The sequence below is a fragment of the Musca domestica genome, unplaced genomic scaffold, assembly GCF_030504385.1.
Source record: "Musca domestica strain aabys unplaced genomic scaffold, Musca_domestica.polishedcontigs.V.1.1 16, whole genome shotgun sequence".
Lineage (NCBI taxonomy): Eukaryota > Metazoa > Arthropoda > Insecta > Diptera > Muscidae > Musca > Musca domestica.
The window spans coordinates 6,988,698-7,006,852 of NW_026712219.1; the positions used below are offsets into that span (position 1 = coordinate 6,988,698).

An 18,155-nucleotide genomic window follows, 5' to 3' on the forward strand; every position below is an offset into this window, starting at 1 on the left:
GTCCCTCTCACTCTCTCTCTGATGCATCTGTTCAGATTTGGATATAGCTCCCATATACATCCTTATCTGATTTTAGGTTTATTCTGTCTAAAAAATCATAATAACAGTACAAATAGAATGGATTTTGATGGATTTTAAGTTAAAATTAAGGAGCAAAGCAAAGAGTCAGCCCGCCCGACTTTTGGATTTTTTTTGCAGGTTTTAAATCAAAAAAAAAAAAAAAATCCTGATTTGGAGCAAGTGTCAGTTCTTCATCTTCACAATATTTGCTTGCGAATCCAATATTTATTTTAAAAAATATTATAGAAATGGTAGGTACTCTAATGGCTTCTAAACCTCGTATCATCTTTCTGGTACAGATTTGTTTTCTGAACCGATTCTGTTGATATTTTCTTGCTCCGGGGCAAGTTTTGTGAATGAGGTGAATTTGTAATAAAACTCGAATTTTATAAGTAGTGTTTCTATGGAGTTTCACTTCTCAACCCATTTATACCACAAACCATCCCCTGGTGGCCCTTACCCCAGTGAATGGGTAAATTTTCCCACAAAAGTTTGGATAAAAACCCACTTCACAATGGTTCTTGCTAATTTATTGCCATTATCCTCTTGGAGAAAAATTTGGATCTATTTCAACTTTTACTTGAAAAACATGCTTGTGGTTTCTCTGACCCTCGGGCTCCACATTAATGTCCCATCACTGGCCTTTTGTGGGTTTTTATGTTTATTTGTTCCTAAGATGGTTCTAAACACATACATATATATGTATGTGTAGCTGCCTATTTTATTTGTGGTAAAAGAAATGCAATTCGTTTTGTTTTTACCATAATTTTTTGGCAAACTTACAAAAACCTCCCCCTTTCCCTGCTGGCAGCTTTTTTGGCATTGTTGCTATTTCTTTTTTTTTGGAGAAATTCATTGTTTAAAATATTATGCCATAAATATCTTAAGAAAAGCCAAACGGAAAAACAAAAACCTCTTTCATTTATAAACTCTCCGTTTGGACACAAAAGAACCGTTACAAAAGAAACCCCCCAAATGGAGACAGAACAAGATATATGTTCTTTTTTGTGTTGTTGGTCAAACACTACTTACTTGTCCACAACCAATTTGGTCAAGATAATATCACGTTTATAAAACACCGGATTGCCAAATTCATGATCGATGGCCTTGTCCATTAATGGATGTTTACGTATGAAATTGAGCACTAAATCGGGCAGGGCTGTGGTATCTTCAACACATGTGCCTGGACGTGGTTCGGGTACTTTGGAATTCAAGACAGGCAGCCAGGCGGAGTTGGAGGTGGCTTGTTCTTTGAATTTACCTGTAATGGAGGAAGATGAAAAAAGTGGAGACATAAATAATATGGGGTTTGATGTGAAGAGAATTGTATAAGAAATATATGTAAGTAAGTGGTATAGTTGTTATGTGAAATAGGATATACACTGGAGTTTTAAAGCACAAATAGCAAATAGTTTGATATAAATTTAAAACAGTTTAAATATAAAAATTAAATATAATATAGTTGTATAATATTTATAATAAAGAAATATACCGGGCTTAAATACAGGGTGAGATAAAAAAAAACTGCAACAATGTCAGACGCAATAATTTTTACATTTTTTACATTTTATTGAATAAAACCTAAAAATTTCGGAAATAGCAACAAATTTTACAATTAGTTGTTCGAATTGGTCAGCTTTGGCACGAATTATGGCTTTCAAACGGACAATGAAACCGTCACACGCTGCTCGAATGTTGCTCTGTGGTATTTTGGCCCATTCTCGGCGAAGCGCTTGCTTGGGGTGATCGACACTTTGGTATTTTTTAGTGCCAACCTTGCTTTCAAAAATACTCCAGGATTGGTATTCGGAGATTTTGGTGGCCCTTGTGCGCTGGAAATGAAGCGAGGAACCTCATTTTGTAACTATTCTTGGTTGGCGCGTGCTGAGTGCGATGGTACTGAGTACTATTGGAATGTCCAAGGTATGCGGCCAAAATGTTTACGTGCCCAAGGCTTTAATACACCCTCCAGAATATTATCGCCAAAATAATACAAGTGGAGAGAGACCATAGGCTGTTATGGCGGCCCAAACCATCACCATGGCCAGCGCTTGAGTTCTAATCGAAGGTGCACATTTTCAGCTGACCTCTTTGGCAAGTAAACACGATCATTTTGTTTGTTTACAAGCTGCTGGAAAACGAATGTTTTCTAATCGGAGAATACCAAATTCGGATGTTCACCACTTTCGGCCAAGCAAAGCAACTCTTTGGCTCTTTTGAGTCAATTTTCTTTCTGTGGCGGTGTAAGTACTTGCACTTTTTGGAACTTCAATGACTTTACCCCGAGCTCATTTTTTAATATTTGCCGAATGGAATATGGCTACATGTTCAGCTCACGAGCCATTTTTCGGCCACTGCGACGCCAGCTTCGATCAAGTCGCCTCTTTACTTTTCGGACCATTTCTGCTGATGTTGCTGTTTTCTGCCGTCCACTTCCTTTATTTATTTTTATTTTATTGTCCATTTCGGGATAATTCTCACCTAAATGCTTTTGTACGCTTGTAAACAATATAATGAGCTCCCACTGGTATTATTTTAACAGCTGTCGGACGAGTGGCTTGGATATAAAAGCAGTCTAAAGTTGGTTGCACTTTTCTCATCCCACCCTGTAAATTTCACTGCCGTCAAAAAAATACTGTTACCAGAACTCTTTAGTTAAAAATAGTTTAATAAGTTTAATAAGAAATCGATGCAACCAAAGTATAGCAGATTCTTTTTTTTCAATAACCTATTTTATTGTCTATTTTATAGACAACAATTAATATGCCACAAATATTTTAAATGAGTTTTCGAACTCGTTTTCACTCAATTACCCCTTTTCATAGGACTATAGGTTTTCAAAACCTTATCCTTTCATTCATCCCAAAATATTATCTACTAAATTATTAATTTATATTTCTGCATTTAAAGCTATCAATTGCCCATTTGCATACCATGCTACATTTTCAAAACCTCGTCCCCTTCCTTTATCCTAAAATATCATCCGTAAAATTTCCTACTAAAACTTCTGCATTTAAATCTATTGCAGCATAAACTTAAGAGATTACATTTAAACATATTGTTTCAGGTTATAAAAATATTCATATATAATATGGCTCACTACCACCACTACGATGCACATCACCCAAATTTACACACACACACACTTCATTCTCCGCTTCGTTAAAGTAATATAAGTGTGCACTGTAATATAAACCTTCAAGGGGTTATGCGAATATAAACGTTTTTTATTCTATCCATCGTTTTAACGTGCAAAAAGTGCTGTATATGTATATTTATAGGGAAACACCTGCAGCACCAGGTTATAATCAGAAATTTTGTGATACTTCTCGACATAAAATTTTAAGAGACAGAAGGATGAGATTTCGCAGCAATTGTGTTGCTGGATATATTTAAGTGGATGCAAAATATTTATTCAAGAGATTCTGAAGGTCGTTATTACATCGTAAAATTCATGAAATTTGTATTCATTTTTTTTGCTGGAGGAGAATGGGTCAAAATGGAATGATGTGATTTTGAATTTGGGGATATTTCATTGATGTCAAGGATTGAAATATGTCCACTAGATGGTGGACAATATGCCACCTATCTTTAAAGGTAATAGAATCTAGTTGTCATTTAAGAATTCTTTACAAATTACGTTAATTCTACATTGTATTCTATATAAAAGACACCGACAAAAAGACAAAATAGATTTTTTGGGAGAAAATATTTATTGTCTATGCGATTTAGTCTAGAAATACTCACAAAAAACTTGGAAGCCAAATGAGCAAATGTGTCCATAAAAATGCATATTTATTTAAAAAAATGCAGAAGCAGATAAGCTTATATTCTTCATTACCGAGTAATCAGTAATGTTGTCATAGAACATGTGCACCCGAATTTAAATCTAGAGGTCCTGGAATCGAGTCTCAGTGGTGGCAATCGATTATGTTAAATAATAAAATACGATGATTTGTAGCTGTAGATGTAAGGGAACCGAAATCAGAGTACAATAATAGCAATAGGCAAAATTATATTATGTATTGTAGTAAAATTAATTTACTTCGCCATTTCTAACAATAAAACTAGTCTTTTTTTTCATATAGATTTTACTTTTGAATTACAAATTATTTCGGCGAAATGTTTATTTGTAAGCTGCTAGGAGAGCCATTATTTGGTAATGGGTGTTTTTGGTAGGTATGAAAACAAGATAATGTGATTATTAACAGCCTGTGAATTTTTGAATGATATGAAAAAACTGCAACCAACTTCCGACTGCTGTCATTTCTAAGCCACCCGTCCGACAGCTGTTAAAATTATTACAGTGACAGCTCATTATATTGCTTACAAGCGTACAAAAGCATTTTGTTGAGAATTTTCCAGAAAAAAAATTAGTTGTGATGGAATGAAGCGTGATAGTGTGATTTCTTTATATTTGGCTGGAAAACCACAAGTGGCTATCGTTAGACCACTCCAGCATTTGAATGTGAATAAATATTTTGTGTCTCGTAACATCCATAGTTACCGTGATACTGGTAGCGTAGTCGTCGTCAAGGAAGTGGACGGAAGACGGAACAGCAACATCAGCAGAAATGGTTCAATAAATATAGAAGCGACTTAATCGAAACCCACGTCGCAATAGCCAGAAAATGGCTCGTGAGCCGAACATATCCCAATATTCCATTCGGCGAATATTGAAAAATGAGCCATTGAAATTCCAAAGAGTGCAAGAACTCACACCGCAATAGAATGAAAATAGACTCAGAAGAGCTAAAGAGTTGCTTCGCTCGGCCGAAAGTGGTAAACTGCCGAATTTGCAGTTTGTAAACGAACAAAATTATCTTGTTTACTTGTCAAAGAGGACAGCTTAAATTTTGCACCTTCCGAATAAATGCCGAATATTATCGCGAAAATATTCTGGAGGGTGTATTAAAGCCTTGGGCACGAAAACATTGTGGCCGCAGATCTTGGACATTCCAACAGGACTCAGCACCATCGCACTCAGCACGCGCCACCAAAGAATGGTTACAAAATCAGGTTCCTCTCTTCATTTCCAGCGCACAATGGCCACCAAAATCTCCGAATACCAATCCGTTGGACTATTGTGTCTGGAGTATTTTGAAAAGCCAGGTTGGCACTAAAAATACCAATGTGTCGATCACCTCAAGGAAGCGCTTCGCCGATAATGGGTCAAAATACCGCTGAGCAACATTCGGGCAGCGAGTAGCGGTTTCATTGGCCGTTTGAAGGCCATAATTCGTGCCAAAGCTGACCAATTCGAACAAATCTAAACGTATTCCAAAATTTGAAGCTATTTCCGACATTTTTTGATAATATGTAAAACTTGTGACATTTGACTTTGTTGCAGTTTTTTATCTCACCCTCTATGTGGTCTGGGGTATAAAAAATTCAGTGGCGTCGAATTTGCTTTGTCAAATTACAATTGCAGGGTTTTAAATTTTAATAGTTCAGACTTAAAATGAATTATATCATACCCACTATGTGTATTAAGTAGAACTACTTGTTACAAAATAATCTTTTATATTGGTACGACTATTGGCTATATTTGAACCGATTTTCACCAAATTTGGCGTAGTGGCTTTCGGACGGCCTGTATGTTTATGAATTCTTGTGAACAAAATGCACGTTGCATTTATTATCCCATTGAGATGAAATTTTCCAAACAATATTTGTTTGGCCCAAGGACGAACCCTATTGAAATTGGTTAGAATCGGTTGAAATTTAGATATGGCTCCCAAATATATCTTCAACCGATTTCTTGTCATTTGTACACCAAATGTCCGATAATAGTCCAAATTACCTGAATTTTGGTACATCCGAGCGAATTCAGTCTTGAAGCAAGTACATCAAATGTGGTGAAAATCAGGTTAGATATAGCTGTAGCTCCCATATATACTTTTCATTCGATTTGATATTAATAAGTATGCACAGTGGTGTAGGGTATCATATAGTCGCCGGGCCGGTCTTTTGACTTTTCCTTAGTGGTTTAATTAGAAGAATTTTCAAAAAGAGTAGTTTATTTCGATATTATTTGTCCCTTAAAATATTTGGTATTAATGGATTCACATTTCTTTTAAATTTTGTGTTAATGTCCTCTTTTTGATTCATTTGTAATATTTTTAATTTTATTCGTTCGTAACTTTTGACATTCTTTCTTGGTCAAGGTAGCATTAAAAAGTTAATACCGCTCATATAAAATGTTGTCATAATAATGTCATTAATCCAAGTACTCATCGATTTTAATTTTTTTCTTTTATTTCAACTTCTTATAACGACATTTCTAATTTATTTATTCACTCGCCTTCCACAAAAATAATTAAAAATAAATAAACCTACAATTTGGCGCAGGAAGCAATGACACCAATCTCAAAGGAAATTATAAACATTTTATTATTCAAATAGTCCAAAACGTTTTTCTTTTATTTTCTGTTAACCTTTCAGTTTTTGTTTAAGTCAACACCTATTCTTTGTGTTCATTTATGACCTCATTATCCATACATGTGTATGAACGTATTTGCACATCAAACAAAGCTGAGATTTTGGCAACGATCTTATGTCACCTTTCTGTCATTCCTTTTCGACAAAAACAGCTGCAGCAACGGAAGAATAATATCTACCGTATTTATCTTGAATTGCATGTCGTTTTTAATTTTTTTCGTTTTTAAATGTGTTTCTTGTTTCCTTTGGCTTTCGCTTCGCATCCTTTGTATGATTGCATGCAAATTTGTGACACGAAATGCATGCTCAAACCTGCACACAATGCAGAAAAAAGTTTTATATGTTTTTCTCGTTTTTTAAATACTTGAAGCTACGTTGGTGTAAGTGCATGTTGTGAAGTGGGTAAAGGTTTTCAGGAAAAATTTAAAGATATATATGAACATTTTGAATAAAGCATCAGATTTCTTATTTTCTTAAGTTTAATTTTTTGGAATTTACAGCGGACCAAATTTTTTATAATCTGTTCAAACTCTCGATAATGCCATAAATCGAATGGTGTCTAAAGGCTTTCCTTTCATGTATCCAAGTGTTGGGACGTTTGGGAATAGAAATTCTTGAACTTTTTATTCTGCATAATTTCGAAATCGATATTCTTTATTAGAACAAGTAAAAAAGTTTCAGTCGGTAAAAGTTTCAGATGTATAGTCCCAGCCTTGAGTTATGATTATTCAAAATATTGAACGTTTATGGGGGAGGTTCCAAATCAGTCGGTCAATAGTGACCAATTTGTATTTGACATAAGGGGTTCGGAGATATGATATGTAACATCTTCACAACAGATCCTGCGTTAACAAAAATGTTTGGTTGTGTGAAATTTAAAAAGAGATGGATGCGTATTTCGCTTTCTTTGAACCTTTTGTTTTTCAAAATCTTGAACACTATATGGGGGAGGTTCCAGAACAAATGGTCCGATCTCTACCATCACTGATGAAAATATTAAGATGTACAAAGCCAGAATGAAATCGGATGTTTATTTCCAGTTTTATGAGCTTCATGGATACTCAAAATGTTGACCCTTTGCGGGGGTGGTACCAGAAGGAGTGGAGCGCTATATCCAGTCTTTACACCAGACCTTAAGTGATTAAAATATTGTGATGTGTGTAATTTGAAGAGAACCTGTTGCTTATTGCGGATTTTGTGATCGTTTTTGTTAGTCAAAACTTTGACCCTTTGAGGGGGAGGTACTAAAAGGAATGGTCCGAACTCTACAATCTTTATAACGGATCTTGTGTTGATGTAAATATTGAGCTGTACCAAGTTTAAATGGAATCTGATGTTAACTTATGACTTCCATGGATACTACAAAATTTTGCCAATTTGTGGGGGAGTTACCAGAAGGCGTGGACCGATGTATTCCATCTTCACACCAGAACTTGTTAGTAAAAATATTGTGATGTGTGTAATTTGAAGGCAGTCGGACACTTATATCACATTTTATACAAGTTATAATTATTCAAAATGTTGAACATTTGTGGGGGAGATACTGGATGGAGTCAACCGATATTGCCCCCTTTCGCAGCTGACCTATCACTGATGGAAATATTAGGATATGCAAGGTTGGAGCAAAATTGGATTATGGTTCCTCTTTCTGTGATGAAAATATATTTTTTGAAAATTTCGACATTTTGTGGGGGAGGTACCAGAATAAGTGGACCGATATATTCCATTTTAAAGCCAAACCTTGGGTTAACAAAAAATATTGGGATGTGTGTAATTTGAAGACAATCGGATTCTTACAGCACATTTTATAAAAGTTATTATTATTCAAAATGTTGAACATTTGTGGGGGAGGTACTGGATGGAGTGGACCGATATTGCCCACTTTCGCAGCAGACCTAGCACTGATGCAATTATTAGAATGTGCAAACATGTAGCAAAATTGGATTATACTTTCTCTGTTTGTGTAGTAAATTATTTTCTTTTAAAAGGATGACATTTTGTGGGAGAGGTACCAGAAAAAGTGTACCGATATTGCCCATATCTGAACTCGAACTATGTATAACAATAATATTACGATGTTCCAGGTTTGCATCACATCGGATACTCCCTTTGAGAGTTATCGTGTGCACCAGCAAGACAGACGGACGGACGGACGGACATCGCTATCGACTCCAAATATCCTGAAACGGATTTGGCCTAAAGATACCTAGAGTCTAAAATCGTTATTTCGATGAGGCGCGTTTTGGCCGTATCAAATGATATATACCCTCTGTAAGGATGTAATTCCACAAAATCCTGGGAAAATTTCTACCCACTTTTATGTCCATCTTTCTTTGTGTTGTGTGCATTATTTTGTTATTTTCTTCCTTCGTTTTATTTACTATTTATAATTTTGCTTACACACAAAGAGAGAGAGAGACTTCCTCCTTTTCGAAACATGTGTAAATGTCACGTGTTTTTAACATAAAACGTGTTGTTTGCTTGACTTTTAACAGGCTGCACTCTCAGCAACAACAACAAAATTGCAGAAATCTGCAATTTTCGTTTACATTGTTAACGTCGTTGGGCGACCTGCATTTTTTTGTTTTTTGGTTGTTGGCCAAAAGGAAGTTCATTCGCATTTGTTGCAAATCGTGAGAGGTTTATAAAAGAAAACAAGGAAATAAACAACAATAACATAACAAGAAAGACATATTGCGATTTATTCAAAACAAGCATGGGATAAATGGGAAAAATCATAAAAAGTATTTTTTTAAGAATATGTTTTGCGTTTTCATTTTTTTATTTAAATGAAATCTTGAAGTGAGCAGAAATAAAATATTCCTCAGAACTGTAGTTGAAATTTAAACAAATTTCAGTCTGTTCAAAGAATATAAAAAAAATTTTTCTCAATTCCCCCCAAAATATTCACTTTGTAACTGATTTCCCCAACAGAATTTCTTATAATCATCAAATCGTCAACTTTATATATATTTATTTATATTTTGATACATATTTTTATATTTTTAATACTTCAATAAAACATTTAAATTGTTGCAAATAAAAATTTAAATTATTGCCACCATTTCCATTTTTTTCTCTGTGCTTTTGTTCTAAATGAAAATTAATGTGAGAAAAACTAGGTATAAAAATATAAGATAGAGAAGTGAAAAAAAAATTATATCACAATTTTTCTTAATACCATTTACAGGCAAATATGTATGTATGCACTGCAAAAAAACGCTTAGTTATGCTTAATACCATTTACAGGCAAATATATATGTATGCACTGCAAAAAAAAAAACGCTTAGTTATGCTTTAAGAGTATGATTTTAAGCACCAATACAAAAGTGTACCAGCACATTTATACACTCACTCACACACACACACACTACCACCAAGAAAAAGTATTTTTTGTGCAAACACCATGAAAATAAAAACTTCACTTTTTAAGAATTTATAGCAGGTGCAATAAATCGTCGCAAAATACATACACACGATAGTGGTGAGAGGGGAGAAAAGAGAAACCAAAGAAGAGCAAGAAAAATACAACGTATACATGAGCCAACATCCTGTGGCAAAGAACACTTACGGCGAATTAAAACAGCAGCATACATACATATACAATGACACACATTCTTATGCGAAATGGAGTTGGAGTGTGTGTAGTGTGTGTCTGTATGCGTGTTTGCTTAACAAACATTTAGTGTGAATTTCCTAGGAATTCTCTTTAGTTTTCCGGTACACTGTTGCTGAGCGCAAAAGGGAAATGATATTAGAGTACAATATTTGTAATATCCTCCGCCTTAAGATAGGGTTTTATATTAAATTTGACATTCCGATTGGAAAATATTACCATGAATTTTTCAATAACTAAAATCAGGTGGTACCATTATATAACTGCTGTACAAAAAGGAGAAACTATGTTGATAATTTTTGGTAAATATCGTCTACATTATAAGATGCCAAAAATTTGTGCAAATTAAATTAAATTTAATTAAATTATTAATTAATTTCAATTAACTGAATATCATGGCCAAAACGTAAAAATTACTTAAATCGGAGTTATACTAACCAGGGCTATTCCAAACACTGGACCATTTTCTGGTCCACTGGTTTTGGATGTAATCCGAAGCGTTCTATTAAATTTTAGAGCTCTATCCTAAATTTTGCGAAATGTATCTCAAACTATAGGGACCCCTATGTGATAAAAAAATATATAAGGAACATAACAACACTTGGTCTAAGAATCCAGAACTCCTTTGTGGGTTTGATCTAACAACGTATGATATCGAACATTTATATCACATTTTATGAGAAATCATAAATGTCGATATATTACATATTCATATCAGATTTCTGGTTGAGGGAAATATTTAGATATAGCAAGTTGTAAAGAATCGGCGACTTGTTTTGCAAGTTATGACAGATTAAAGTTTTGAAAATTGTTACCCTTTGTGAGTGAGATACCAGAATGGGCTAGCAGATATATTTCATCATCACAACAGATCCTGCGTTAGCAAAATGTGTGAAATTTGAAGAGAATTGGATGCTTATTTCGGTTTCTTTGAGCTTTTTATTTTTCAAATGCTTGCTCACTTTGTGGGAGAGGTACCAGATGGAATGGTCCGATCTCTGGCATCTTATAACGGATCTTTTGTTGATGGAAAATTGTGATGTACCAAATCTGAATGGAATCGGATGTTAATTTCTTCTTTTATGAGTTTCATGGTTACCCCATAATTTTTACCATTTGTGGGGCAGTTACCAGAGGGAGTGGGCCGATACATCCCATCTTCACACCAGACCTTGGGTTATTAAAAATATTGTGATGTGTATAATTTGCAGCGAACCGATTGCTTATTTCGGATTTTATGATCGTTTTTTTTATTAAAAACGCTGACCCTTTGTGGAGGAGGTACCAGAAGGAATGGTCCGATCTCTACTACCTTTATAACAGATCTTGTGTTGATGGAAATATTGAGATGTGTCAAATGTGAATGGAATTGGATATCAATTTCGTATTTTATGAGCTTCATGGAAATTCAAAATATTGACCCTTTGTTGGAGAGGTACCAGAAGAAGTGGACCAATGTATTCCATCTTCACACCAGGCTTATAAAAGTGTTGTGGTATGTATGTAATTTTAAGACATAATATTTTATAAAAGTTATAATTATCAAAAAGTTTGAATCTTTGTGGGGGAGGTACTTGGTGGAGTGGACCGAAATTGTCCATTATCGCACCTGACTTAGCACTGATACAAATATTAGGATTTCCAAAGAGGGAGCAAAATCGGATTATCCTTTCTCTTTCTGTGCAGTAAATAATTTTCTTTGGAAATATTGACATTTTGTGGGGGAGGTACCAGGACGAGAGGACCGATCTCGAACTCCATCTAAGTTTGACAATTATATTATGATGTTTGCATCAAATTGGGTACTCCCTTCGAGAGTTATTGTGCGCACCAGCCAGCCAGACGGACGGACGGACATCGCTAGTTCGACTCCAAATGTCCTGACACGGATTTGGTCCAAAGAGACCTAGGGTGTAAAATCTTTATTTTTATTTTGGTGACTTATAGTAAAATTTTACTAGAATATTTGTGTCCTTTATGCCATCCTTTTGAAAAGCGGCTTTGTTGGGCAATTTCGCAGAAAATCACACAAAGGACGGCTTTATTCATAAAATGTCTTCTTACTATATCTTTTTATTCATGGTGTTAGGAGTAGGTGGTGTAGGATTTTACTAAAAATAATTTAATTTGGAAACGGAATATATTGACATTCTTCGAGTTTTTAATCATATTATAAAAAAAGGACCAAATGACCCCAAAAGATTTCTTATATTTTATCTGCAAAACACACAAAGTACGTCGTCAACCCTAATATGTCTCCCCTATATATCATTATTCCTGGCGTTCAAATAAGATATAGACTTTTGATGTCTTCTGGGAACTTTAGTAGAACTTAAAAAAAAAAAAAAAAACAATTTTGTAAAACATTTCGACTTGCTACGATCCGTTTAAAGGGAGGATTTAAACATATTTAAAAAAAATTACCCAATTTATCTACAGACGAAAATTCCAAAAATGTGGAAATTCCCCCTCTATTTTGGTTAATTTACGATGTGATCTTTTAAAATCTGCTGGTTTTCCCCAGACTTATTTTTGTGTTGCACAGTGTTATGGACAGGAAAATTCTCGAAGGGAAAACTTTGAAGACCCGCATTGCACTCGAAAGTTATTTATTTTTAAAAATTCAATTCAAAATTTTAGTTCTCAAAAATGTCAATAGGTAGTCTTAAAATTTAGTTGACACACGCCTTTTTGTTGACCCTATATTATTGCATACTTACACATATACACTAAGTATAAGTATTCACATATATTAATATAAACATATACACATTTATATATTTTAACGATTTTTTCTTTCTCTCCGGTATATATGTATTTTTGCTTCATATCCTCAAGAAATTTCGGGTGCTATTTTGCTTTTCACATCCACACATACATACATATTTTTTATTTCATAACATTTGTTCCACCTAACTTACCATCAAATGCCGCATTTATGTCGCGTATATCGTAACTGCACACCGCCGAACCGACAATGCCATGGGTGTTTGTTGTAAATGTTGCATAAAATTTCGTATCGTCATGTGGCATTTTGTACACCGATTGGATTTCATTGAAATAGAATGGAAATTCACTGGATATACTGCAATTGATGCGCGCCTTCAGATATGTGGCCCAATTCTGGCCGGTCATATATTTGCCGCCGCGATCATTCTTACAGACACGGGCGATACGTGAATAAATCGCCTTGCCACAATTGATGTATTCGACAGCGTGTTCGCGGAAGAAAAAGTACACGTATTCGCCAATATCAAAGGAGCCAACAAAGTTGGGTTCTGAAAAGATGAAGGGGAGAGAGGGGGGATAAAGAAGGATGAACGTTATTAATTGTTGTTTAAAATGTCAGCTGAGATAGATGTGGAGTTAAAAGGGAGGAACTGCAAATACTTACTGTCCAGCCATTTGGAGTCATATTTAACTGTCCTTTTGAAGTTATGCGCCTTGTGGCCGGAGGTCATGTTGTATAGGTCAGAACGAAAAATAACTGAATCGGCTTTGGTAAACTCAGCATTGGTACCGGAATACTGGAGGAAGAAGGATATTCAAAATTTCATTAAATTATTACTTAATATGAAAAATATTAGGACATTAATTTAAAAAGCTTATCCAGTAGGTTAAAAATTCCACTATTCGTGACCTGTGTGTCGCTCATTTTTTACAAATTAAATTTTTTCCCTTTTTGAGCCTTAGAGATCTGCTATTTTTTGTTCTGTTTCTAAGCATATAAAACCTGTTTAAAATTATTTAAAAGTAAAAATATTATTGTTCCAAGCCAATTGCAAATTCTCCTAGCTAAGCTTTAAGATGCCTTAAATAGAATCCAAAAAATATGACCTCTTCCAACTTAATTTAATTCAGCAAATTTGTTAATTTTTTTCCTTTGCTCTCCTATCCCACATAGACCCAATTATTTCTTTGACAACTTATTTTTTTTATCTTTTTTCGTTTAAAGAATTTTAAGCAATTTTTTTCTCTGCTACGCTCGTACCGGAACTTCTGAACCACTGGATTTTTGTTATTTCTTGTAAAAAGTTGTTATTATTTGTTTGCTGGCTGGCCTTACTGCATTTTAACATACAAATTACAAGGAACAAGAAGATGGGAAAAATACAACAAATTTACTTACCAATGCTGGTAAACCGAACGGATTACCCTTCTCCACATAAACTGCTGTCGAATTATCAGCCGGATCGTAAGGACATTTGCCAATGCCTAAGCCAATGCCGGGCACGTACTCGGATCTGGGTAAATGTGTTAAGTTTGCCTTTAACGTTGTTGGGTCACGCAGTCAAGACAATTACAAAAAGGCAGGCATTTCACAGGAAAGAAAAAAAACGAAGAGAATGGGAAGAGAAGAAGAAAAAAAGTCAACAAAAAATTTCAAGGAATTTGCCAAAGAGAAAATAAAACAACGAAAAAAAAACGAATAGACAATAATCACATTAGTTGTTAAGAGTATAGAAAATTATGTCTTAGGGATAACCTAACCTTGGCATTTTCTATTTGTAGTGTGGACAAGAGGACTTGCTCCATTACAGTGGTAGAAAAACACACAAACACACACATCGTAAATACATACCTAGTTTATTATATAAAGACATTTTAAACGAAGACGTTTTAAAGTAAACTGAAAGAAATCGCCTTATCGGTTTTATTAACTTTTCCATGGTGAAATAAGTTGCCATGACCAAGGACATTTGGTGACAATAGATAGTAGAAATTCTTAACAAAAATTGTTATTTTTAAAGTTAAGGAATGGAAAAAATTGGTAAAATTTAAAATTCAGAATTTTACACTTCTAGAAATAATATCTCTCTATTTTTAGAAGAAGGACAATAGTTCCGACAGTCCTTCAAAAATATTTAGTTAACGTTTTCGATCGTAGCGCAGATATGACCACAAAAATGTTCTTTGAAAATCACGAAAACAGATTATTATATTTGGGAAAATATATCAAATGCAGCTCAGAAATACCTTTGCTAAATTTTATCAAGATCGGTTCAGATTTGGATATAGATCCGATATAAAACTTCGTCCGATTTACATTTTATTGTACATCAAACGTCTAATATTTGCCCAAATGGGATTATTTTAGAAGCTAGTATGTCAAATTTGGTGAAGATTGGTTCAGATATAGCTATAGATCCCATATATATTGTTCATCCGCTTTGTTACCCACAGACGTAATATGCAATCCGTATCAACGATATTCAGGGAAATATATCAAATACAGCTCAGAAATATCTTTACAAAATTTTATCGAGATCGGGTCAGATTTGGATATAGCTCCCATATATATTTTTATTTGGTTTCAAATTAATTTTGCACCAAATGGGCAATACAAGTCCGAATTTAAATAATATAAATAATAATTATAATCGTAGCGTGTATGATTAAATTCTCCCATAAAAACTTTTAATTGTACTGTGGAGCTCTACTAAATTTGCAAAGTAGTGTAGGGTATCACAAAGTCGGCCCCGCCTGACTTTAGGACTTTCTTTACTGGTTTTTGTATATCCATGAATATGCCCACGACAGTCTTTAAAAGTATATCCCGACATTTCCTCGAAAAGGATTCTTAAAATATAACGATAATAGCCTTCGTATCTAAAAATCGACAATTATAACTTTACTAGCTCTTTAGAACATTTTCGCAATAAGTTTTGGCGATAAGGGAAAAATAAATAAAAGTAATTAATTACACAATTATTAAGCGAGTGGAAAGAAGCTGTCATTGTGATGTGGGAAAATAAAGGTTGTGTTTACGGAAGGGCCTTGCGCCACCAATATTTTAATTTCTCTTCGAAATCCAATCTTAGCATAACTATTTTATTCGTTAAAGTGCTGTCACATGTGGCTAGGGATTTAAAACATAATAGGATATGTCAGCCGAGCTATTAAGGAAGAGAATTTTTAAACTCTTCCCAAATATATTGAAAAGTTTCTCACAGTGAATTTCAATCCACCGCATATATGAGAAATTGCAACAAGTTCGGTTATCTAAAATATAAATATCTTCAATTTCCAATATATCGATGTATCATATTATAGAGTGTTTTTTGTAATTTTTTTTTCAAATAATGTACCGCAAAAAATTAAAACTTACCATTATTTATATCCTGCTATAAAAAATCGACGTTTTTGCAGAGAGGGTTTCTACCAAAAACACGTAAAATTAACCCCATCCGAGATTCGGCTAGAAGTTAATATATTTACTTCTGACTATTTAAAAAAAAAGTCCGACTATTTCAACGTCTCAATATGTAAATCCTAGAAACCAACAATGAACTCATTATCATTTTTTTTTCACTTTCAGCTCCATTCTTCACCAAATACCAAATTTAGTAATATTAAGTACGGATATCCAAAACGGTCTACATCTCCCCATACTAAAAACCAACAGTGATCCAAAATTAGTACCATCTAGTACCTTTCGAACTATTATTGTCAACATTTCCAACACCACCACCAGATATACACAAAGACCTTAATATCAAAATTTGCGTTTCCTGATCCTGATTCCTTTACTCAATTTATTACCATTTCGAACAATTGTAATACGCACTTTAAAAACAATCTCCATATCTTAACTTCAAATAAAAACAGTGACCCTAATATCAAATTTCAGGATTGCAGCTCTTTAATTTACCCCATATCAAATTTAGTACTATTTAGTACATCCACATCCATATCTTAATTTCAGATACCTAGAGAAACCTCAATACCAAATTTGGGAATTCCAGCTTTATCCCTTCACCCAATGCCAAATTTAGTACATCTTGTATAATTAGGGTACACATTTCCGAAACCACTTTGATATTTCAATTCCATATACCAACTGAGACCTCAATATGAAATGTGAGGATTCCAGTCCTATCCTTTCACCGAATACCAAATTTAGTACCATTAGTATAAATATATTACCCATATCCTAAACCAGCATCTTCTCTCAATCACATCATTAACCCAATACCAAATTTGTTACTATTTAGTCCTTTTTTTGAATTTTAGTACACATTTCCAATATTATATCCATATCTAAATTCCATATACTAACAGGGACCTCAATATCAATTTTAAAGATGCCAGTCCTATCCCTTCACCCAATACCAAATTTAGTACCATTTAGTATTTTTCGTACAATTATATTCTGGGAATATGTCCCCAAGAATTATTCGAAAGAACTTTTAATAAGTGTCAATTTCTTATTTTTTCAGAATGATTCTGATGGTTTTTTTTATTGATGAAAATCAAAATAATCATAATTTTGAAAATGTAACCTTTTGTCATCCCATGAATGGAATGCATAGAAGTTCATATTATCAATATTTTTTCTATCCTTTTAAAAAGCACAGAAATACAAGTCTGAATTACAGTTTCTGTCAAAATAGATATCACATATGTCAAGTAAGGCTGACATATCATTGGAATTCAAGAGACACACTTCTGCTTTTTTCTGTCCTTGAAGAAAATCTTGTAAATTATGATTGATCATTTTGGTACGCCAAGTTAATGCTGTCAAATTCTGTCTAGCTTTTTTAACAATTTACGCAGTAATCCGATTAGAATTTCGACTCCGTATTCTCGTTTATGTTGTAGCTGACAAAACATATATATCAGGGCGAATTAGAAGGTCATATCGAAAAAAACACTTCAATTATCATATTTTTTTGTTCTTCTATCTGCCTTCATTTGGCAAAAAAATACCCAAACATGAGAATGCTTTTAAGAACGGTAAAATACGCAAGCTAGACTAATGAGTAGTACTAACCTTAATAAAATTTGTTGAATATTTTTCTATGAAACACTAACAAGCAGCTGACCCCTAAATTACAGAGATTTGCCATTTCGGTGTAGGTTTTTTTTCTCTATTCCAGCTTTGCTGTGGCATACCCGACTAATCGTTTGAAAAATGTTTGTTTACCTCAGAAAATAATCCCATTTTATGCCGGGCATACTCAAAAAGTACTCAACTTAAAGATCTGGAAAATAAAATGCCAGACACTCGCATTTATTTTTGTTGTTGTTGTTGTCG

The 18,155-nt window shown here is 34.0% G+C and overlaps 1 protein-coding gene across 3 annotated transcripts in view; it reads right to left on the reverse strand.

The window, feature by feature from the left end:
- LOC101895019 (semaphorin-2A) overlaps window positions 1–18,155 on the reverse strand; it is a 308,952-nt gene that overhangs the window by 25,451 nt on the left and 265,346 nt on the right. For all 3 annotated transcript variants that reach the window (XM_059120027.1, XM_059120025.1, XM_059120026.1), the window contains 4 exons: window positions 14,247–14,384; window positions 13,512–13,644; window positions 13,039–13,395; window positions 1,093–1,321 (listed from right to left, as the gene is read on the reverse strand). In XM_059120027.1, coding sequence (XP_058976010.1) covers window positions 1,093–1,321; window positions 13,039–13,395; window positions 13,512–13,644; window positions 14,247–14,384 — 857 coding nt within the window. The remainder of the gene's footprint in view (window positions 1–1,092; window positions 1,322–13,038; window positions 13,396–13,511; window positions 13,645–14,246; window positions 14,385–18,155) is intronic.